This window comes from Anopheles maculipalpis, chromosome 3RL (genome assembly GCF_943734695.1).
Source record: "Anopheles maculipalpis chromosome 3RL, idAnoMacuDA_375_x, whole genome shotgun sequence".
Classification (NCBI taxonomy): domain Eukaryota; kingdom Metazoa; phylum Arthropoda; class Insecta; order Diptera; family Culicidae; genus Anopheles; species Anopheles maculipalpis.
The window spans coordinates 80,160,264-80,184,842 of NC_064872.1; the positions used below are offsets into that span (position 1 = coordinate 80,160,264).

General features: G+C 42.5%; 4 protein-coding genes across 5 annotated transcripts in view; 3 read left to right on the plus strand and 1 right to left on the minus strand.

Annotated features, from left to right (window-relative positions):
* Positions 1–24,579, minus strand: part of LOC126563291 (40S ribosomal protein S24) — a 478,430-nt gene that overhangs the window by 310,763 nt on the left and 143,088 nt on the right. The gene's annotated exons all lie outside the window — the stretch shown is intronic.
* The window catches only part of LOC126563401 (U6 snRNA-associated Sm-like protein LSm2), a 507,910-nt gene that overhangs the window by 310,580 nt on the left and 172,751 nt on the right, over positions 1–24,579 (plus strand). The gene's annotated exons all lie outside the window — the stretch shown is intronic.
* LOC126561488 (uncharacterized) overlaps positions 1–24,579 on the plus strand; it is a 581,387-nt gene that overhangs the window by 152,754 nt on the left and 404,054 nt on the right. The gene's annotated exons all lie outside the window — the stretch shown is intronic.
* On the plus strand, positions 4,519–24,434 carry LOC126561715 (uncharacterized). Its single transcript, XM_050218021.1, has 6 exons — positions 4,519–4,536; positions 14,343–14,398; positions 21,384–22,145; positions 22,733–23,181; positions 23,267–23,488; positions 23,565–24,434. The coding sequence occupies exons 1-6, from the start codon at positions 4,519–4,521 to the stop codon at positions 24,362–24,364; spliced, it is 2,307 nt and encodes a 768-aa protein (XP_050073978.1). The 3' UTR covers positions 24,365–24,434.

A 24,579-nucleotide genomic window follows, 5' to 3' on the forward strand; every position in this document is an offset into this window, starting at 1 on the left:
TCAATAAAACTATAAATATGTTCTGCTCGCCCATAGATCATGGTCATTCCTCCAAGACAAATTATTTTCCCATAAACCACACAACCGTACCATACCGCTTGACGAGTGGTAACAATTCAATTTGTCAGACCCGATGACACACACCACATCATTTTGTTAAAGCCCAAACAACCGAGCGATAATTGATTGCACACTTTTGCCTTCAAACTTTCTCTCGGACCAATAGCCGTCGCAATAGCGATTAGCATTTCAATTTTGTACGATCACACAATCAATCCATTCCGAAAACTTCTTTCTATTCCAGCCTACGTCGGTGTGTGATCCATTCTGTTTGGTGTTATGGTTTTCTTTGTTAAAAGCCAACTTTTTTATGTTTATACATAACGTTTTGGGAGATATAGCGGTTATAAACTCGTCTGCCCGTTACTGCCCGTAGGCTGTAGTAAAATTTTGTGTGTCGCTCATTTTTTTGCTATAGAAACGCACCGTCAAGATGTGCTAAATTAAATCACCATCAAGAAAATTCACGATCGATCCATCTTGCGTGGATGTGTCGAAGACGTTCTTTGGTTTGGACGGTTTGGGGCATCGGGGACTCAGCGCTGGAACGGATTGTTTGAAGTCGAAGAATTAATGTACAGTGAAATGGGATGGAATGATTTACGCATGATTGTGCCATTTTTGTGCTTCCCTTCCATTTCAACCAATATAGCGGTTGGAATATTTTTGCATACATTTCTATACTGGAGCGGAATCATCACCAGTCACCAAAAGGCGATAAGAAACTTAAAAACGAGATTTTATAGCATATACTCTCACAGCCAACGAGCCAAGGGTCCGTTAAATGGAGGAATTGTTTGCGGAAATGGATGGGTAGATTAAAGAATTCCTCCGCACGGTTTATCGTCAACCACGGTCAAGCGAAAGAGAAATTTGATACTATTTTTTAATCGATGAAACAGTAGCACACAGGGTCAGTACGATTGTGCTTTTTGTTACAGCTTGGTTTGGAATTTCCCAAACTAATAGGGACATTTGTCGGTGAACCAGCAGTATACGACAGTCTAATGAAGCGATGAAGCACTAGAAATGACTTTCCGAAAAAGAACGGAAAAATGTGTCTACTCATCGCACGCCTTCAGCACGATCATTCTGTGCAGCACGAGCAGCACGATTTAATTACGGGAAAATTAGCCCTTTTTTTCGGGAGATTATAGCGGGAAGAAGAAGCGACGGGCCACCAACCCGCCTTAATGCATGAACTAAATGCCTTTAGCGTTGCTTTTTTTTTCAAAAATCGTCTGGAGTAGAACCGTTTTGTTTGATGTGTGAACACACATCTCGCTGGTGTAGTGAGGCGGCAGGAAAACGCGGGCTAGAATTTCCACACCCTCGTACGCCCCAATGCGAGTGCTTTGGGCCGCCGGAAATGCATCTTACCAACGCAGACAAACGTTCATTAAGACCCGTTGGATTATGAACGTGCGCGTAATTCATTGTTGTGATGCGCGTCTCCCAGATTCCCGCACAGAGCATTCCTTTGGCAGTATTTTAGCTGCGTCTGAAGTTGGTAAAATACGCATAAATACGTGGTAAAATGCTGCGAGACCCTCTAAGAACGTACACACATTTGCATTTTCATCCCGCGCCCAGGAGAGCTTTATGCAGCGAAAGAAAAGATTATTTTGCTTTGGGAAAATGATGTTCGTGCTAGATAAAGCACTCACGGTTATGTTACTTTCATCTGCCTTTAAAATCTTGCTTGATTTAATTACATTCAAAAAGCCCGTTTTTCGTTTGCATGATGGGAAAAACGACAGCGATAAAGTAGTGTTTCGTTGCTCCAAAATGATCGATTAAAGATCATCAATTAAAAGCATCAATAGCTGTGTAATTTTATTCAACTTCACCCTTACGAAACGGAACCAACCGGGCCCAGCCATAATAAGTGTTCTACCAGTAAGCTTTTCCTATCAGCAGGCTTCAACCAGTTTTTATACTTTACTAAAGAAGAAATAGCTTAAATAAAACAACCATCTACGATCCATCTGAGCCCAAGATTTGTCGGGAGATCCAATTTACATACGACGCTCATCCCATACAGAAACCTTTCCAGCTTTGGGTCCTCTTGACTAAGCCTCTGGATTAGTGTCGATCAATAAAAAAGTGATGGTCAACCACCAAACCGCCACACACAAAATGGGTAAATAAAAGAAGCGAATCGAAATCTTCGTAGATGATGGTGAATCGTTTCCACAGGTTGTTCGTTCTTGATGCTTGCGGTGAAATTTTAGTAAGATGGTAGCGATCCGTATCCGTCTGGATCACATTCCGTTGCTATTTGCCGCGATGCTGACATTCGTCAGCATTTGCACGGCGGGAAACCATCACCAAAATGTTCTATTTTATGGCACACCCGATAGTGGTAAAGCTTTATTCACACCGGATCGGATCAGCCAGACAAGAGCGTTTCTGTAGCAACGCAATGTATTTATTAGGCTGGATCCCAGGTGCAGATGATCCCTGTTTGGGCGCTAATCAAGTCGTAAAATTTATCCCCGAGCCCCGAGCGTTGGGGTGAAAAATAAATAAAAATATTAGCTTTGGTGTGTTCTTAGTCTTAAACTTTCTTCTCGATAAAAGCACACACACGCTGGCAACATAATTTCAATTATGTCACGCTACATAAGGCAGATGCATGCAACATACACCCCGATGTTTCATCTGACCCCGTTTTGGTACCGCGTTGCGAAGCGTTGCGCTGCAGTTAGCGGGTTCGTCGCTTGCCCGGCGGCGGTGAAGTCTTTTGATTGCGAATCTTATAAATCTAGCCTTGTCAATGCCGGTTATGGTTGTGACTGAAGGTGGAAATTCTTACCGAAGAGAGAGTGAGGAAATGTAAAAGTAAAGAACAAAGACGAGCAAAGGGTGTGTGAAAGAGGATGATATATAGAAGAAAAGTAAAATAAATAAAATGACGTTCTGATAAAAAAAGAGTGGGAATGAATTATGGATGAACGGCACCTAAAGCGTCGGGCGTGTTTTCCATTCGCAATGAATTGGCAAACTGCTTTATTGTTTTATTGCTTCATATAAAAACCCAGAAAAAGTGGATGAGAAAGCCATTTCTTGCTGGCAGATTTTAAGCAACCACAAACAACGAGCTTTGAAACAGTGGCGCTTAAAGTATTGTTTTTATGGCACCTTTGACTCATAATTTCCCGTTCGACCAATTAAGCCAGTTGGTTCTCTAAAGCAAGATTCTACCACTCTAAAGCTGTGGAAGACAAAAGTAAGGAAACGCTGCAATTAATTTCTATGATTCTTAAAGCAATTTTCTGCCTCATAAAAATGAATCATTTAAAAACTGGATTGCTGGTTCGATTCCAGAGTCACACCGGACTTTGTTATCTAACAAACAAGATTTTTTGCACCACACACATCAGCTAGACGGTGCTCCCATACGGTTCCCTCGACTGGTTCTTGAAAAATTTCTCCCCATATCCGAGCCGATATGTCCGATTATTCCGGTCTCGTGCAGTTGGAGCTTACATCCCACGGGAGCCTCTTCACCTTCTTTGAGGAACGGTCGCACACCACTACAGGCAAGCGAACCGTTCTACATAGGGGTTCGTCGTCTGCGTACATGGGAGGAAAATAGTGCTCAGCAGCGTTGGAGCTTCTTTTCCAACCCTTCGATACACGCCTTGCTTTCCATTCCCATCTCGAGTCCCTCTTTCCATAAGTACACACGATCGCCAAGCTGCTCTTGATATCGCCCGATCGTGGTGGTAAGGGAAACGTGAGCTTTCATTCCTTCTCCCCTCGTGTTTTCTTTCTCCTTCTCACTTGATTGTGATAGCTGTTCCCGCTTCTGTTGTGTTGCACCAACAGGCCAACAGGTCTGGGGTTCCTGGGGTGGTTGCTACAGTTTGGGGCGCGACGCAAAAGAAAACATAAAACCAGCTTACATTCCCGGCCGAGCGCACAGTTTCATTGCAGCAGTCGGGGAAGAAGCATCTTACGCGGTTTTCGTCTGCGATCTACTTCTGACCAAAGGGTAGCTTGCCTTTGGGGTGCTACAAGAAAGTGGGGAACAAGTGCCGCGTTCGAGCAGTGAAGCAGTGCGTCAGTGTTTCCAAAAAAACCGCGTGCGTGTGTGCGCTCTTGGGAGTGATTTTGTGTATGTGTACTAGTGTGTTCTAGCTGCAAAACCCCAAGCAGAGAAGCGAAAGCAAACAGCAACAAAACGGCGTAGAAAGGAAATCGAAAATTTCGAAAACATTTCACCCCGAACTTCCTGCACGCTGCAATTTTGTGGCAATTGTTTAAGTTGGAAAATATTGTTCCTCGCGAGCCGAAGAAAACCCCGAGCGAAAACAGGCTGTGTAGTGTTGCGCTAAAGTGTTCTGTTGTGAGCAGTATAAATTAAGGGCAGGTTAAAGAAAAACCAACCCCCCTTTCTCGTTAGCTGAAGAATCTGTTTTTGCAGCGGACGCACAACCAAACGCATTCATCATGAAGTTACTTTTAGCGGTAAGAATTGGTTTTTTGCTAATATTTCTCTCTCTCTCTCTATGAACATCCAATTTGTTTCGTCTTCATTACGAACTACTTCCGGAAGCGTGGTAGACCAAATCGAAAATTCTGCAAGAAAGAATTCTCCACTTCACTTCCACTGCTTTGGCTTAACACGCGTCAGTGTGGGCCATTGAGCAGATCAAATTTTCTTTCGCCCTCTGTCTGTTTGATATTCTGCACACAGCATTTGCTCCGTACGTGTGTCCTCCTTTCTGGTTGTTTGCCGGTGATCGATTACGTTGGCGATCGATCGACGTACTGGGGCGACGTGTGCTTACGTGCAGTGAGAAGAAGAAAGTCTCCACGTTTACCGTTACGTATGGAATTGATTGTGGTTTCGTAATTATGTTTCACTGTTATCGTTTGTCGAGGTTTGCTCGCATCTCTTCGAATGTCATGTAGTACGGTAGGTGATGAGATAAAGCGAACGAGGTTCAAGTTCAAGTTCATGATCCCTGAGGCCAGTGTGAAAAGCATCGCATGGAAGCTGTTTTGAGACAATTTGGAAAACAAGGGCTTCAAGAAAGACGCTTATTTATTTAAAGAGTACTTATTTTCATCATGTTATTTTGACATATTTGCTATTTTTAAATTGTTTTTGACTAAGTGAAACTTATTTTTAATGTGTTTTGAAAACACGAATAATTTTATTCGATGCGTTGACATATTTTGTATTATTCTTGTTTTCAGGAAGGGAAGCTTATCACAAAAGATGAGTAAAATTTACATTTCTTATACCAAGGCTCTGTAGACTGTAGTCCTTGTACTTTTTTTATTTTAAAATTTACTTATACAATATACTTATGAACATTTACTTAAAATAGTTGCTCATGTTTTGCAAAGTAAAGGTATGACGTTTGTGCCACCAAAATTATCATCAAAAGAAGATCTCTTTCTTTCTCAGCATTCCCATTCGTAGTAAAGCCGAACGAAAAATCTAAAACTAACCATCTGTTGTTTTGCGTTGCGCATTTTCGTTGGGTTTATTCTGTTTAATGGAATTTAATTAGATAAAAATATCCGAACAAAAAAACTATCTCATGGAACATTCTGATACGATTATTCTTCCACCAGCAGCGATCATTCCAACGATGATTCTATTGACTTACTTTAGAGTATGCTACTTGCAGACAGTTTAATCTAAGCTGCGGAAAGATTATTAAGCATTATTGGAAGTAGATTAATCTACTTGGGGTGGATTCGCTCTGCTGGAAAATATTCTCACCAGGTTCCATGCTTTTGAAATTAATTAAATAATTTGGATTCTTCGTGATGAATTGAACGAGCGGCTTACTTTGCCTTTTCACCTTTGTTCTCCGATGTTTACTAATTGAAAGTAAAGAAAAAAATCCCGACTGAAAGTAAACACTTTTAGGTGTACTTCAGAAGAGCTGCCGAGCAAAGTGCTACACGCTGAAAGAACACATCAAACAAACCAGTGCAAATATTTTCACCTGTAAGCCCGTTTCGACACACTTTCTTCTTGTGTCGATGGAACACAAATAAATTCTTGCTTCTAGCTGGAACTATGGCTACGTAAATACGTCAATAGGTGATGCCGGAGACACCTCCCCATCGATATATGATATGCAAACTGAAACATATTGGCCTGCGTCCGCGGGTCTCTTCCACTCCGACTAGCAATAATTGAGGGTAACCAAATTAGAATCAATTTGCATACAAAAACTCCGAGTGTGAATCCCTGTTGGCGTGCCTCAAAGTGGGTAGGTTTCTTTTGGCGTAGCTTTGTGCACGTAAATTAGTTGCCAAACGATAGCCAACCAATTCCAGTCTTGAGTCATCTGGCGAAGGGGTAAAAGTTGGCAATATTCTTACTATGCGAAGCAACAGTCAAGCACTTGAGAAAGGTAGAAACCAACCAAAAGAAAACACCAACTGATGTACCAATGGCAATCACATGCTCCGTTGTAGCGTCATTTCCTGCATCCCCTATGACAAGCTCGATCATTCATTCCAGCTCTTAGCTGGCGCACGTAAAAAGCGCTCACCGACCCAAGTGTGAAGCAAGAAAATGTAATTACATTAATGCTAATTATGGGTAGCCAGGCGTTCGTTCCGGAGCGCAAAGAACCCTTTCACATGCACTGACACGCTTATTTTCATCGCGCAAGATCCTTTCATACGTGATTGTTTCCGTCCTAATAAACAAAATATTCCCTGCGCGGGATCGTGTGCGGCTAGGGTGCAATTTGTCGGTGTTACTTTGCACTATGAAATATGAGCAGGGATGTGCGGTGATAATTGAAATCAATCAGCTGTTCACTCACCCCAAAGTGGGAAGCTTAAGACGGGCGCTATTCTCGAACCATTCGTAGGAGCTTTTGAGAAGTGATCTACAGTTGAGAAAGACCACCATGTTCGCTAAAGCTCATTAAAATGCAATTCTTCTTCCATCTTGGCGTCCTAAATAGACTCTACTATGATTTCCAAGTGCTCAAGCCAAGCAGGAATTGAACGGCTGTAACGTACTAATTAAAGTGTATGTTAAGGTGCAATATAAATTGCATAATCATTTGCGAAACTACCGATTACGCCCTAAGGTAGTAGTAAGACCATTAAAGGATCGAAAGGAACTTGCTTCCATTTTTCTCCCTTGTGATGCTGCGAACCATCGTTACATTGGTGACACTTAATAATTATCGTCTCTAGCTGACGCACGTTAATAATTGGAGCACGCTGTAAATTGGATCATCACAAGCGATGACACGGCTGAGGGAATATATTAATATTGCTTCTTTATATGCTCCCTTTTTTTAATGAACACTACTACTGAAGTATAAAAACACAATCTCCGCAAACAAAAAGCGACTCATCGGTTGTCGCGAACATTGACATTGAACAGTGTCACTTAGCCGCGCAAGCGACGAACGTTCCTATGACCTTGGCAGTGCCTTCAGGGGCAACCATCGCACACCGTGTTTGGTCATTAGCGTCGTTCTTTACCGCCCACTGTTACCGGGCTTTTCGTTGAGTTAATGCACTGAAGCACAATACTCTGCATCCCGGTATGGTGCATTCTGGTCGGTTGCAAAAATATTTGCATTGCCTGGGACGTCGCTCCGAACGTCCCATACATGGTGGGTGATCTGGTTCTCTTACACCGTAGCGGTCGCTTACACCGCTCGAAACAGAAACAACACATAGAGGAAATGTGAAACCCCAACACCCGACGGGATGGGTCATTAGGACGCATTATGACAACTGCTGCCCGGCTTATCGTAAATGAAGGTCAATCACACTATGGAAACACGTTGGGAAATGAAAGATGTTGGGAGACTTTATAAAAAAAAATACCTAGAAGGTAGACAGTAAAAGTTTTTTTCGTGTACGATTAAGCATTTGATGAGGACTTTTTTTGCGAAGAATGATATCCAGAGGATATTAATTTTTTCATTCATATACAAGAACGGTCAGGCTGTATTGCTCAAAGGAGATTGATTTTTAATGGAGAGTAATAAAGAGATTTCGTTGCCGCCTTCATTAGGACACATTTTTGCAAGGAGATGGATAAGAATGCATCTTGCCACAAGTTTGATGGCTGTTTGTAGTGAAGTAAAATCTATTCACTTAATTATCCTTTATAATGGCTTTTTTCGAATTGCATTTTTGAACTAAGTTTCAACGACTTTACATGTTCCTTAAAGCAAATACGTTGTTTTTACAGAAAATGTGGCATAAATTGGATAGAAAACATTAAATGTTTTGAGCACATCTTTATATCCGGGTTAAATAGGCTCGATCGTTAGAAGTGTACACTAAGATAAAAAATGTAAATTTTACTAGCTTTATGCTACTTTTATTTTTTTTAAATCTACCGTCACAGACAAGCTTCTCATCTTCACAATAAATAGGTCAAAGTGGTACCTCCAGTGTCTTCTATGCCATCGTTTGCTTCAATTTGTTGATCTCCTAACCCACCAACCTGATCGATATGTGCCCTGGAATTTGTACATAAACACACACACAAGAAACGGTTACAGTAATCGGTACAAATCAGACACATAAAGGTGCCATTGGTTGGTACCCACCTCAGCAAAACTGCACTCGTCTATCGTCAGAAATCGGCGAATCGTCGTGTTGACCGTGAAGATATTACGGAGCCGTTTTTCATCACGGGAAGACGTGGGATCCTCCTGTCGGCGGGGAAAAAAGAGCAACAGAGAAGGAAATAAAATTGCAAATGAATGTGTACAACGATTGTGATTGCCGTGTTTTCAATCACAAGTGCTGTTGGTGATCCAGTTGGTGGTTTTGTATGCAGTAATGATGAGCGAAATGATGTTGAAAACGATAATGTGGTGCGTCCGCTGGCACAGGTATGATAATGTGAGCCAGAAAAATAATTTTCCCACCTCGCATCCGAGGCAGCGTGCCATGGGTTTTCTTTCCTTACCCATGAAGGTTATGATATGCATCTTTTAAGCGGCCAACTGCGGGCGTTGGTGTGCAGAAAACATTCCCTACCAGAAGCCAAACCGTGGAGACAACAACCTCTCGTAGGGTGGTATGGCTATGCCGCCAATTATCTTCGCTCTTCGCCATTCTTCGTGAACGCAAAACGCAAACTTTACTTCAACATTCCCAATTGCGGGTATTATGGGAAGCCTGCAGCCTCCACCGTCTGTTTCTTCGATTGTGCTCTCACAGCTCCCCCTTTCCTTTAATACGCAACGAAGCATTATTTCATCAAAAACAAAACTATGTTACGAAAGAGAAAACCAGATCGAAAAAATGGCAAATGATCAATCGGCACGGGATACTTGGGAAGATGATCACTCCAGTCTTTGATCGTTGAAAATAAAAGAAACGAAAGATCGCATCGGTCTAGGCGAAACAGCAAAACCAGATCTTACTGAGGAGAAACAGTGCATTCCGTGGTTTGCTTTTTGTTCTGTGATCCTGCGAGCTCGAAATAAGACATTGGCAGTAAAAAGTTTTACGCACAACATAACGACCTCCATCGCGGTCGGGGGAATTTTCCTGGAAAGCAATAGGTCAATGGACTGGTCATTGGAGGGAAGTTTTAGAAAAAAAACCGTATAGACAATACTCGTTTGCAGAGGCCTTCCTTGATGATTATGATAATCCTATCAACCTAGAATTTGGCGGTGGGATGATGTTAACATTTTAACTGCTTACCGAATAGCATACGTCACAGGAGGATGAAAAACCGGTTCTCTACCGGCTGGTCTAGTCTTGATGTTGCTGAAGGCATCCAAACATACAACGGTATCTTTCTTGGCTGATTTTTTGCATTACTTTTGTACCGGGAAGATTGGCAGGCGGCGATCCAGATACGATTAATTAAACGATCGTTATCCGTTGCGGTGCCGCGCACGGGGAGGCTTGCGATGAGATTGATTAGAGGAGGCGATTCATTAGGCTGGGGTGGGCCCGTTTTCTTATTGTCTGGATTTTACGCAAAGGTGAGAGAAAGTTCCCTCCCACTGGCTTTGTGGCTTACTTACGCGAATGGTTTGAGCGAATACGGTAATTTGATGATGTTAAGTTTTGGGGGTGGCTCTTTCGTTTAAACACTCATTTAGAGGTTAAACATTCTCCCAGCTCTTTGATTGGCGTTCACACTTTCGCGGTGTGGGAAAGGATTTGCATGCTTAATTACTTGTTCAAAGTTTTGCATTGTGGGTATAGATTTTTTTTGTACAGAAACATTGATTTAAAAGGAGGTTTAAAAATGTGTTGTCTGTTAAGAATCAATATAAAATTAGGCTTTTTAATAGACGTCATTCATTTTCTTTTTCTATTGCGAAAAACATGGGAAGTAGTTTCTTGGGAAGTTCTTCTTCTTCTATTTGAACAACAAATAAGCTTTTTTCAAACAAATCCTTGTCATCTCATCTCCATCTCCAATCCTTTTGAGCTTTGGTGAGGTTTTTATACGACTACCGGGCGCCATAAATCGATTCCCATTAATCATTTTATACATTGGCGATGAAATCCATTATCGATGGATGGATAATCAGCGTCTTTCATCGTTAACCATAGCTACTGAACTACCGGGAAGTCTAAAGACCGTCTGCTTTGCAGACGATAAGGAACAGGTTTTTCTTTTCTTTGTGCAGTAGAAAAAATCTATCTGAAAACGATAAGTGGACTCATATCTTAAGAAGATACGTAGCTTACACATGATTATTCTCTGTTGTTTTGTTCTAGTTTTGTATTCTGTAGTAAATGACTTCCTCCTTTCGCTTTATCGTAAGATCGTTCGTGAGAAGCAAGGATGACCATTCTGGAATTGGCAATGGTATCAAGGTCAAAGGAATCCTGTGACGATACAGATGGATCCCATGTTGGCATTCTTTCATTGAAGTACGTGCCCATTAAAATGCGATTGAGCATGGTTCGTTGAAACGCTGAAAAAAAGAACAACAGGGTTTATTTTATTGGGATAAGGAATAACTACATAACTAATGAACTTCATTGATTACTGTTGATTACGCTGAGTTGTCCTGTTTTGGCACCATTAAAATGCAAGCTTTTTCTCATCTTGTCTTGAGTTTCTAAAGCTCGTTTGTTCTGATCTAAAGCTATGTTTTGCGGTTTTTTCTTAAGCTTTTATAATATTTTCCTTTTATTCTAGCCCTTTGATGGCATAGCGAACAAGTCTGATTGAATAGATAATAATTTGTTAATTATTACTAAAAGATTTCTTTAACAAAATATAAAAAAGTCGTATTTTTTACTTCACGTAACCATTTTTGATACTGATAATAGATAATAGAATAGATAAACAGATGGTACTTCAGTAAACCCCTTACTATTCATTCTATCTTACCACAATGTTGCATAAAGATGCATGAGAACAAATTTCTGTTGATTCTATGCAATTACGCATCCAATCATTGAGCGTGATTATCGCTTTAGCAGATGCAGAACTTACCCGCAAATGCTCACTGACAACCGATTTGCCAACGAAACATTTGCTGAAACATGTGAATCATCACTATAGCTATCGCTTGCTACGGGTGCTTCCTGCTGACAGGAACGAATGAAGACATTTTGGTGTTAAGCCAGTGTAGAAAATTACGACTGACTAGACAGGATAAATGGATATAGTGTACCATGCTAGCTATTTGCACTCGACAGCGTGTTTGCGTGTCCATTGCCGAGTGGTCCAGAAAAGGCTTTATAGTAGCTGTCACTGTCAAAAGCAGCTAACGAACGAACGAACCTATCGGGAACGTCTTCACCCAAATCGCTAAGTACTGCGAGCGCTGGATGCTCAGCAGCAGCTTGCGCAATTTAGCTAATCAATGCTGACCGGTTACAAATGATGGTTAGCCGCAGCTCATGACAGGTTTGACAGGGGGTCATCATTCAGCACGGAAAAGCGTTTGCGTGACAGCGAAATGTTTTAATCAGCGCAGCAGCGGTTGAACAGCAAAACAGTAAATCTGTAGAATAATTTTTTTTTCCGTAGCTTGGTTGAGCTTTTGTAGTCGTAGAAAATTCTTACCAACGTTACCTTTTCGCTGCATCACTTAACGCTTAACGTTTGACGTGTTGCAACAACCGACAGACGTCCACAGACGCATCCACCGGGTGACTCTTAATTGCAACGGCGACGCAGTTCTTTGGCCTCTTGATGTTCTGCGATAAATTAACCACAGCGAAAGAACAGTTTCAACATGCTTCCCGAGGTTTTTTGTTTTTTCTTCTTGGTAGCTACAAAACGCACTCACACACAGGTGGACGCAGTGGACTTTTTCCCTCCCTCAGGGGTGGCGTCAAGAACACACTCGTCCGTCGATTCTCGTCTGTACACACATACGGGCTGGCTCCGGAAAAGGGAGGAGACTTTTAGGCACGTTGATATTTGTCTTTCCTTACGCTTTGCGCCTGCTGATTGTAATCAGATCGGACCTCAGCATCAGCAGCAGCTCGCAATCGGTGTGCTGCTGCCTTACGGTTTAATGGACATTAGTGGGCCTAATGGATCGATAAGTGAGAAGGCAATTTGTGTTGTAATTACGGTGCGAAGAGTTATGTTCCCGGGTGATGTTTTTGTGGAGGTTTGCTGTAGCGTTAAACCGAACGGCAAGGAAACCGCAGCCCATGTAGGGCTTTTATTTAACTTCTTCCCGTTGCTTTGGTGTTTTTTTGGTATGTCGAGAGTAGCGTTAGCATGTGGATCTGATTACGATGGTCAGAAGATAAGGAGACCAGCAGCAGTGCGAACGGTTGTGATGTGATCTACAAGAAAAATTGTGTACCACTCATAATCGAGATCGAGAGTGTAATGTCAGTACGCGGGGAACGCGGGTTCATCGCTTGCTTTCCTGCTCAACATGCAATCCTTTGTTCTGGAGTCACCGTTTCAACACTTGTCAACAGCGTGTTGTGGTGCGAATAAATTTGTTCTTGTGCAAAATTTATTGCCTCGTTAAGCGTCCACTTTTATGGTTCAATTCTTACGTTGCCAGAGAATGTAGGAATGGAGTTCTCAATTTTGGGCAAAGAGACATATAAATCATCCGAAAAAACAAACGAGGAAGGAGAAAGCTTTCAATCAACCAATCAATCTCGAATATGAGTTCATTGAGCTGACAGGTAGAGGTAGATGACTTTATTGTTTAATTTGCAACAAAATTTCACCATACAAAACACTCCTTAGCAAAAAGATCAAGAACCTTTAGTAAAGCAAAGAAACAAGCAAAACTTGTCCTTCTTATAAAACAAATTCGCATATTTTAGCTCTTGGAATACTCGTCCTCACCCACCATAAACCCGTCGACCCTCTCGACACCTAAGGCTAGCTGGGATCGGGCATCCAGACGCTTTAAAGGTTATTTCCCTTCTTCCTCATTTGGAATGCTTTGGCAACATTTGTTCTTTTATTTTATCACCACCACCATCACCACGGTTCACATAGTGGACGGTAGCGGTTAACGAAAGCATGTTTGCTCGCTAGCTAACTCTGTTCGCAACTCTTCATGGGGGGTAGTCTGGCCATGATGCGCCGATTTTCCGGAATTTCTACTTCTATCTCTCTACCCACTGTATCTACCGTTAATACCACCAAATGGATTGCTGGCTGGTGAAACATGAAAAAGATTAGCAAATCCTTGACCAACTAGGTGGATGAAGAGCTTGCCTGAAGGTGTTGCTAAGGTGCTCGTAAAGTCTTACGAAATGTGGTTTAACTTGTGGAGTCAGTTAAACGTTTGACCTCTCCCAGATGATTGCGTTTGAAATGCAGAAGCAGCAAACACGATAGCAAAACGATTGTAGAATTGGTACCAAGGGTAAGATTGAATCGTCATCTGTATGATGAACAGTGTTCCGTTATCGGTGGTACGTGATGTTCTTTGGTAATGGTGTGATTTTAACGCTTCTATCGGGTTCGTCGCGTATACTTACTCGCCTCAAGTCTTTCGTTAAGCGATAATTATTTGCCGTCCTTTGGATTTACTGTCGTTGAAAGTTTTATTATCAAGCGGCTATTTGATTGTCCACGAATTCAGCATGCATTATTCATCGCTCGTGCCCGTGTGCCTAAAGCTATTTGGGGAATTTGTTTTACTTTCGCAACAAATAACAAAATCCAGAATGCTACTAGAAGAATGGTTCGGCATTCCTCCGCAACAACACTCGTCACATTCCACAAGAAAATTTTAGCCATGCGCGTGCTTTTGCTTCACTAAACCAAAAACATCTTTAAGCAAGCAACAAGCAGTTTTAATCATATGTTTCCATGTTTCTTTCTTCTCACTTCACAGGTGTTAACTTTCGCGACGTCCCTGCTTAGCATACAATGCCGTCCACAGGCGATACAGTAAGTTTTGCCAGTGACTTCGTTACCTGTTGTTCTTCGTTTTCAATTCGAATTTCTCAAGACAAACTACTAAAAAAAAAAAAAAACAGAACGCCATATTAGCATGCTGTGTGTGGTTAAGAAAATGATATTTGAAGACGCAAGAGAAGACACACAAAAAAGCAGACAGAACTCATGCATGGAGGGAAAAAATGGAAAAGAAAACCGAACGGAACGCAAGGGAACACGAAGACGGCCCGTAAATTTACATTACAAAAAAAAAAAACTTTATTCCAAAACGATCTGCACTGTCGGCTGGATCGTTGTGAACGACCTGCTGCCACGTCCCCAATTCCCAGTCCCTTCCAAGCACGTTTTCATGCTTTTCCTTTTCTACTAAATTTTGTTTTTTTTTTTTGCTTCCATAATGGTGCGTGTGATTAAGTTACGAAAGAAAGCGATGTGATGAGCAAAATCAGGCAATCTTTTCCCCAATCCCTTTCCTATTATTAGATCTTTTTGTTGTTTTTGTTTTGTTTTCTGTGGTTTTCTTCTACTTTAGGTTTGAGATTTTCTTCTCTATAGTTTTCTTTTAATTTTCACTGTCGATTAGAACGCCCACAGCAAAGCACTGCACCGATACAAAACGGCGTAGCGAATCGGGATCGTAGCGAAATGATCGTGGCTGCGTGTTCTGATCGTTCTTTCTGTTTCGTAATTGGATGTGTTTAGACTTTAAGCTTCCATACTACATGTACTACTACTGTAACGTATCTATTTTGTTCTAGCGTATCTCTCTTGCTGAACATCTTTCTTTCTTGCTCGATTGTCTGTGCCGCCAATACACCGGTATCGGGCGTTTTCTGAAGCGCCCGGTGGCGCAAAAATATTTCCTTTTCAGAATTTGGCTTCGTTTTCTTCTGCTTCTTTGCTAATTTCTATTTGTCGTGAGTATAATAATATGTCCATGGTTCGGGTTCGCCGTCTATCATTCGATGTGCGCGGTGGTAGTCCACGCTTCGTGACTTTGCAAATCTCACCGTACCCATCCGTGCCTTTAATAACCGTTAATCAGCAGTAGGGTAATCTGTCCGTGGAGGAAGCATTTTGAAGCTCCAAGCGCCTTTCATCCTCGGGGAGGTCTGCTCGAATCGTGCCCCAACTTGGGGGAGAGGAAAGATTGGTTTCATTAAAACGATACCGTTGGAGGGTGGACTGTGGCTGTCGGTTCGTTCGTCGCCCAGCTCGCCAAATGTGTGTTTAGAACGTATGATGAATGGGTGAAGAACCGTTTATCGGCCAACGCCATCTACAAATGGATGGTTGCCTCCACGATTAACGAGCTGTGCTGCCCAAACCGGGGAGCGAACAATGCTCAAACTTTTCCTTTCGGTTTGAGCTTTATTCTGTTTGTGGTTGTTGGTGAGATGCGAGGGCACGCGATAAGGAACTATTCGCGTTTGAAGGTTGCTAAATTTGTTCCTCCCAGATTTTCCCATTTTTGATGATCTGAAAGATAGCGAAGGCTGTGATTAAAAAAATAGGCATTCTCATCGGAAGAATCATACTGGCGCGCTTCTGATTGAGCCATTTACAATAAGGAAGCTATTTGTATGGAATTGATGGCTCTATCAATCAGTATTTAATTATTTGCTTTGTGTAGAATAGTTTACAACCTTGAAGAATATGATACCTTTGGTAAAAATACTTTGAAATTGCTAGCCTCATCTATCCATATCCATGCAGATAATAGAAACACCAACAACAACAAAACAGAACATAGAAAATCATGTTGTAGAAAATTATACATGACACTGTATTGTGCCAGAATCAATCAATATTGAGGATAAGCTGAATAAAATTTAGCGTAGAAAAATCTGCGTAATATGCAATGATATTTAATTTGGGCTTCTTAACAAAATTTTCACTCACAGTGTTACGAATATTTTGAACATTGGTGCATTTATTAGTACTAAGACAACTGGCCTGTCGTCCTTGTTCACAATACAATAACCGCTAACAATACAATACCGTTTTTAAGTCCGGTTTTCAAAAAGCTAATTTTGATACTTCTACTAAGTATAATTTTATCAAACATTGGTAGAATAATCATCTGCAACTGAACTATCCATAGCACAGCATATATAGTCAAATGTTGCCTAATGTCCAAAACTGTAAAGAAGTTTTTGTTTGGATTTGTGAAAATTGATGAATGATCTTATTTTATTTTATTATGCGTTTTAGCCACATTTTCATCAGAATTGAAAATACCAACTAAAAATCGATTTCATGATCCATTTTATGACAGAATCATGTACTCAAAATGTTCAAGTAAATTGTACATAAAAACTAAGTAGTTTTGTTGAAGATTATCTTCATGATCCAAGTTTTAGCTGATGTTGAATAGCTGGTGGTCTTATTTTATTTGCGGTTATTGCAATGATCGAACACATATTTATCTACCTAGTGTGAAATGATTCGAATTTTATTGGATTTTATTGGATTTATGTATTTTGCATCTCAACAACTACTTTAGTCTTGAATTCCTAAAATTCATTATTCATTATGCATAACTTCTCCCTATGAATCAGTTGTAGAGCGATCTCCAGAGCAGAATAACATTTTTTATTACCTTATTCATGGTGTTAAGCGTATTACCTATCTGAAGGCGCGACAATGAGAATTCCTTGGATGTGTGGAGGCGCATACAACAGAATTATACACTTGTTTGTTTGTAATTTCGAAATAGTTAAAATACAAACATTCTTTTCCTACTCATTAATTTGTGTATACAGGGAGGATCAATTTTTTTGCATAAAAAGCATTGACCTCTTCGCTAAAAGAAGATTATTAGCGAAGGATGCATTCTATGTCGCCACTACCCCGTCTTGAGACAACCTGTAACGATGCCAGGTCTCGTCATAGCACTCGCTTCATCATTTTTGCACCTTTCGATCACCCTTTGCCAATCGTTGCGTGCTTGATGCGTGTGTGGAACACTTCTGCCCAAGTTCTGCTGCTCGCTGGACCAGTTAGATAACTGTACCTAAGCGAAGCATCTTCCAGCAATCGATCGCGAAGAGACCGACCCGACGCACATTTATGCCCGTGCTTTGCCTCGCCTGGAGGGTGCTCTTTAGCGCCCCAAACAGCTCTTGTAGCGCTTGTTAGCGAACTCCGGTAGCCATCACCACTGTATCTTGTTTCCAGCTGATTCGCTCTTGTGGTTCGTTGTTTTGCTTCCTTTTGGTTCAACTAACGCTACTTATGCTTGTTTTTTTATATCTAACCCGGGGTTGTGCTCTAACTGTTTGCTAATGCTGCCTCTAACATAGCTCTGACGGCGTAGTGCGCTTAAACCGGCTCACTCTTGCTGCCTGTTCCATCCGTGGTCAGGTAGGTTTTTTTTGTGATGTGTTTTGTTTTATTGTTAAAGCATCTCTTCAGGCAAACGTTGTTCAATGTGATACACGGGGGATGCACTGTTGATAACTGAAAAGTCCCTAGTAGTACCATCGTGACAACTTTGCTTCTCGTACGGTGTAATGGAGAATTCGAACTGACGCAGACGCCGGGAGTGAGCTTGAATGGTTGTTGGAACTGATTTTATGACTGATATCATTGGTGTAATTAAAATCTTTCCCCCAGGAACGTTCAAACTCGCCTATGTTACGTTTAATTGCACCGTTTGTGGTTCAGAGTTGTTCACAGAAAGTGCAGTCCGAAAATCCTTAGGCCTGAATGATGATTCTGCATTAAAACCGGTCACGACAAGAAACAATTAAACGAAACATAGAAACGCTCGTCCGCACATGTGACCGGTTATCAATCCATCGTGAGATCGCGATCGTGTTTCATACATAACAAGTGTGGCGACTTCTCCGTAACTTGACAGTTTACATGCGTTTTTAATTCTATTACAAAGAGCAAAGTTCGTGATACTTTGGCTGTTAGATTAATTATTTGCTGCGAGACCATAACGCTATCGGCAGTGCTGTTGTATGTGTTTAGCCAATTGTTGGTGACTGTGGTGAATACTACCTCTACCTCGGTGAACAACGAATGTGCGTGAGATGGCGGGCGATAACAGGCAGTGGAGGACCTAACTCTTAAGCGCGGCCATAATAAACCAAAAGCTCAGAAATAACACCAGCGTAGCTTCTAGTAACCAAACAAAACATGTACAGGTATGTTTACTGATCTCAATATTAATTCTAATATCTTTATTTTGATATCTTTCGTAACTGCTCCTAATTATGTTTTTTTTTTCTTTTTCCTGCTCTATGTATAATGTTTTGCTATTGTTTCCTTCATTTTAACAATAAAATGCATTCCTTTTGCGCTCTACTTTGACGGTGGGCTAGCTTTATTTTATTGCTTTTATTTATTTGTTCAAGTCACACACAAAAAAACCTGGAATCAAATGTCCACTCAAGATCTAGATAAAATTAAGCTATTCAGCGCAAAATTATAACTTCTTACTCTGCACCAAAAAAACTAAAATCTCGAATGAAAATTAATATTCAACAAGGTAAACTAGCACTCCGTCACAGAACGAACGCAGTTACTTATCGTTGGGCATTATCATAATTGGTTGGAATGAATTAATTAACCACTTTTTTCTACTATCTTCTCACCCTTCGTCCAAACGAATCTATTTGGCGAAATCTTTCATCCTTCTCCGTGACATTGTTTTCGAAATTGCCCTCCATTTTTCTTGCTCCTCACAATTCACGTTCTCAAACCTTCCTCAACCAAAAACGCTCTCCTGTCGTTCTGGTCTGCTCACTACCTCACTGCTTTTCACTCGTTTTGCACCACTTTTACGACAGCCCATTCCGATCTGGCAATCGTTAATATTACGTTTTTGTTTCGTTTCAATTTCGCAGGATCGAGAAACAGGTGATTCGACTGGTGCCAGCAGAATCGCGCGCCCTCGAACCCTTGCTAACGAACCAACGCGGTTCGATCGAGGAAACGGATCGCATCTTGCGCGAAATCGAGCGCATCAATATTGCGATGGGATACAAGAAGAAGGTGGACGTAGCTTTCCCTCGAAGTGGGCAGGATACGGCGGGATATTTCTATCCACGGCCAGCTTATTTCCCACCCTCGGTAGCACAAATTAAAACCGTTCCATCGCATCAGAAAGCTTCTAAAGGTATCGCACCGAACCCGTTCCATGCTCAAACGTTCTTCTACCCAGCGCCATATCTGCAACTTCCAAGTCTCGCCACACCGCGTGCATTTCGGTTGATCCCGCTGGAGTCACCGATGGTACGGGCTAGTAAAGAACTTCGCACCCCGAACCAGATCTACATCTTACCGATCAGTGTACCGGCGGCCGACGGGCGATCGAACGAAATCCGTTTCATTCCGAGCACTATCAACTTCGGATCGTTTACACCGGTACAGTTGCGCGGAAAGGCACTCGATGTAGAAGGGAAACGATCCGCTGCAGTAAAGAAACCGAAAGGTGTGATGGAAGATGTTGCTGAGGTTGCCGATGCAGTGCAGAGCACCAAGCTCGAAGAGGAACTACTGGAAGAGATTGCAGAAGCGGTGGACTACGAGGAGGACGAGGACGAGAAGCAGAATGCTGCAATAGAAGGTGTCTCCGATACGCCAGCTATTACAAACGATAAGTTTATGGGTGGGCCAGTAAAGACTGACTCGTCGTCAGGCGAAGAAGAGGACGAAACTGAACCGGACATTGAGTTGGTGATGCTTCAGAAGGTGGCCGGCAAGAGCTTCAACATCTCGAACGTGTTCAACAATTTTACGCACCGGTTCAACATTCTCTCGACAACTCCGAGCACAGAGTTACCGGAATCTGCCACATCCGAGGTACTGCAAGATCTAAAAGATCTCAAAGAGAAACCTTTGACCGGGGAGGAGGATCTTCCGGCGCAAGATAAAGGACCGTTCGGCATCTTTGCTACCAAGCAGGCTGATCCTGGAAGTGGACTGATCATTCAACGTCTTCGCGTGCGCCAGGGAGGTATTGCGATTGCTGGACCGGGTGGTGTAGCAACGGCAGGAAGCGGTGGTACGGCTATTGTTGGTCCTAACGGAACGGCCATCACACATCCCCGTAGTCTCACGATTGCTGGACCGGGTGCGAAAGTGTACGCTGTACCGGAAACTGTCGATCTAGCAAAGACAATAAATGCTACCAAGCGAAGTCTTCCGCTGGATGCAGTGCTGGTGGCTAGCGGTCCTGTCGTTTACTACCGGACATGATCGACGAACAGTGTAAATCCCTCCTATTTGAAGAGTGATTGATGTAAATATGATTGTACAAATCTCCTCATTGCAAAACCTCGGAAGCAAAGGAAAATTAACTTGCCATGAAACTCACGGCATAGGAGATGCCGCATGAAGGCTGCAAACGACGAATTTCATACGAATGACTAAGATGGAAAGTGTTAAACTTCCATGATTTCTTCATGATCACCTAATACAGCTGTGCATTGTGTTAGCGATACCCTTTAGTGCATAAGAATTTTTAGAAACCCTACTTTTTGGAACACAATAAAGTGACAAAAATTTTATTTATGACAAAATTGTGTTCTTGCTTTATTAGACGTGTTTAAGTGATGTTATGTTATGAAGCGAATTTACAATTTATATCAGAATATTTTTTGAGATACGAAACTTTCTTAGAACTTAACTAAATATTAATATTTTTACATTGTGTTGTTAACTAAATATAAACAAACCCTATGTGAAAACTAACGAAATGTGTGACAGCATGAAGTAAGTGTTTCCTGCTTCTACTAACAACTAAGGATGGAGATGGCCGCAACTTACCATAGAAATCGCTTGATAGGAATTTGACGCTTTACTTTGGAGATGCTTTAGATAACCTCTCGACTTTCTTCTGCGTGCTTGCGGTGCCTAACGAATGGTGAGAAGAAACCGAAAGATTCAAGCCTGTAATATACTGCCAACAACGCGACTCATCTATCGTTCTATCCTCGTTTTTCCTTCTCCTCTACGAAAGCTTCTTCCCCTATCCACCGGCTGACCGGCTTCCAGCAGCACCATATCACTATCCTGCACCAGGTTATTCGATCGCGGGTCGGCAGTACAGCCTTATACCAGTGTCAGTGCCTTTCCTAAAGGGATTATATACCCCTGGGACGGTAAATCACGAACAGGGTATAATTCCGAGTACAGGGATGCAGGACAAATCTCCAGAGAAGTTACAGGAAAAAATGACAAGCAAAAAACCAGCAAGGAATAAACCTGTTCAGGGTAAAAAACCCAAGCGAGTTATGAATGCACCCTTCGTACAGGCTCTTCAACAAGCTGATGGTCAGTTTAAGGTGCAAAAGTACTCGCTGGAAGCTTTGGAACAGTCTCCAAAAAGCTCTCCACAGCAGATTCTGCTCCCAGAACAGAAAAAGAGTCAACGGCTTGAACCAGCAAACAATCCTAACCCAGTTGTAGTAACTGCGACCGGCTCAACAACTGCTGATGCACCAGTGATAGGACGTGTGCCGGTCGCACCGACTGTCTCCGAGTACTACCCATTCTATGGTTTCCCGATGACGGATAATCGTGAAGAAGCATCCCTTATACTGGAACCCTCGTCTAAGGCGATCTCCGGCAATGGAGGTACGGCCATCTCTACGCCCGTCTCACATGCCATCCTGAAGCAGGGCAGCAGATCGAAGATTCTCTTTCGACCGCAGTCGGTCGCTATCGTCGGTGCAAATGGACGAGCCCACGCACAGGCCGATCTGATTGTCGATTATGTGAAGTAAATGTGCCAATTTTTACAGCAAAAATAGAATCAAATAAACTGCCTATCAAAATAAACATCCATTCATCGCATCGCCACTCATTCCTGCGTGTGTATTTGTATATATTACTCATAATCATTGCTTCACAACATCATATCCGATCGCTGCTTAAGAGGATTTGGTTGGGACCTTCGTCTTCGGTCTACCATCAGCAATTGTGTATAAATATAAATATAATATTCATACTGTACATAAATAGACAGTCTCGCCATCACTATTCTATTACTTTCTTGTCTTTTGCTTCTTCGCAAAAGAAATGCACTAGATCCTTCGTAGTTAGTATGCATGTCGCCTACAGTCTGCACCATCAATTCCTGTTCACAACCCGTCCCTTCAAAACCTCCCGTTTCCTGTGTCCATCCTGATAGGTAAAAGAAACACATCGGATAGACGTAACCTTGACGACAAAGAAGAGCTCCTGCCAGCGTGGTTTCGTTGTCAAGGTTACTGTAACGCGATCGTGCCGTAGATCGTTGATTAGTCCCCATAGCTAATTATGTCTTTCTTTTCTTCAACCGTGTTTTTTTTTTTTCATTTCAAACAGCCCGGAACATCGAACCGCAACCGACGTGCTAAAGCTCCCGTTCTACGGAGGTGCTCGTGGACAGATACTGGAAATACGCAAAAACAGTGACGGTACTGTAGTGAGCAAGATTCTGCGTGGTGACGATGAAGACATGGAGCTGAAGGTGCATCAAGTGGCAGATGATCCGTCACCGGTGAAGCAGGTGTCGAACGAGCAAACATTGGACGCGAGCGAGGAGGATCTGAAGGGTTCGGATCAATCCTTTGGAGACTACCTGCTGAAAATTCAAAATGCAGCTGCATCGCTTGTTTCGCTACAAGAAACTGTGAAAAAGACGGGAAAGCTATCTCCCGACCAGCGAAAGGTTTACACGGATAATCTGGAGAAGCTGGGTGTTGCCGCCCAAAAGCTGGCCCATATCCAGCAGGCGGATGACGATCAGGACGCGATTCGGTTCCTGTTTGACTGTGAGTATTCCATACAGAGACTTTAGTTTTACGCTAACGCTCTGTCGAGAAGAGTTTTCCGTTGTCAACTCTAATGATTCATAAGTATCCGCTTTGACAGCCAACTACGAAACTTCATCGGCTAGCGATCCACAAAAGAAGAAGACCTCCTCAAGCAAGATCACATCATTCCCAGGGTATAAGGGCAAGGAGGAAAACAAGAAGAAGGAGGAGGAGGAGAGCGTTGGGGAAGATAACTCTAGTGGGGACTCGGTGCAGGTTGACACACAGGAAAAGGAATCGTCAATTGCTGAAGCAAAGCCAGTGGGTGAGTATGGGTTGACATAAAGTTGAAGTTCGATACTTCAAAGTACGTACGATCATAACTCAATTTGTCTTTCCAGGTCTTGCCATTGCTGGTGAGGGAGGTGTTGCGTCTTCCAAACCAGTTGCAACGGCCGTCGTTGGAGACGGTGGTCTTGCAGTAGCTCGTCCAGTGGCGACTGCCATCGCTGGCATTAAACCGAGTGAGCTGGGCAATTTGGGACTGCCAATATCGGTCAACAAGAAGGTGCTTACGAAGGGCAAGTACGGACTGATTGCTGCTGGAGATGAAGCTGCTGCTGGTGGTGTACTCGTTGGACCAGACTTTGAGGCACGTGTAGCACCGAAAGAGATTGAGGCAGAGATCGAAGATAACCGTCAGCAAGCGATGGCCAACTTCGACACGGAGAAATTCTTAGCCAACCTGCGGCTGAAGACGGCTCCAAGTCCAACTCCAATCCCGAGTGCCACACCACAATCGCTGGGAGCTTATCAGCCGGCATCGTACCTACAGCAGACCGTTCCTTACATGTCCGATTATGGTGTTAGTCAGAGTGCCTACCCCGTGTACACGCCAATCATCCCATACTACAGCTGGACGCCTTACAGTTACCCGTACCAATCCACCCTAAACGCTTTGACCGCTTACCAGATGGCAGCATTGCAATCCGCCCAGTATAATCCATACAATCTGTACGGAGGATATCAGCAGGCACAGCTGCAGCAACCCATCGCTCAGAGCCCCTTTCAGCAGTACGATTATCCTCAGCGAGCACTGTACAATCCGGCACCAGTTGTCAATGCGGCTTCTGCCTATCCGAACTATAACAATTATGCATCCTTCAGCAACCCTTCGCCATACCGATTTTTCTACTATTAGTCTGCTGATTGGCAGCGGTCCCAACGACCACTTCATACTGAACGTTGTGTCGAATGGGGCTGCAACCCAAGACTGATGACCCGTTGACTTGGTCATTCATTCCGGTCATGAGTATCTGAATCTCGCGTATACAACAAACAAAAAACGCATCCATTTGCCGATTGAAATAGATAGAGGGAGAAACACTCCATTTTAGTACTTTAGTTGACCAAACG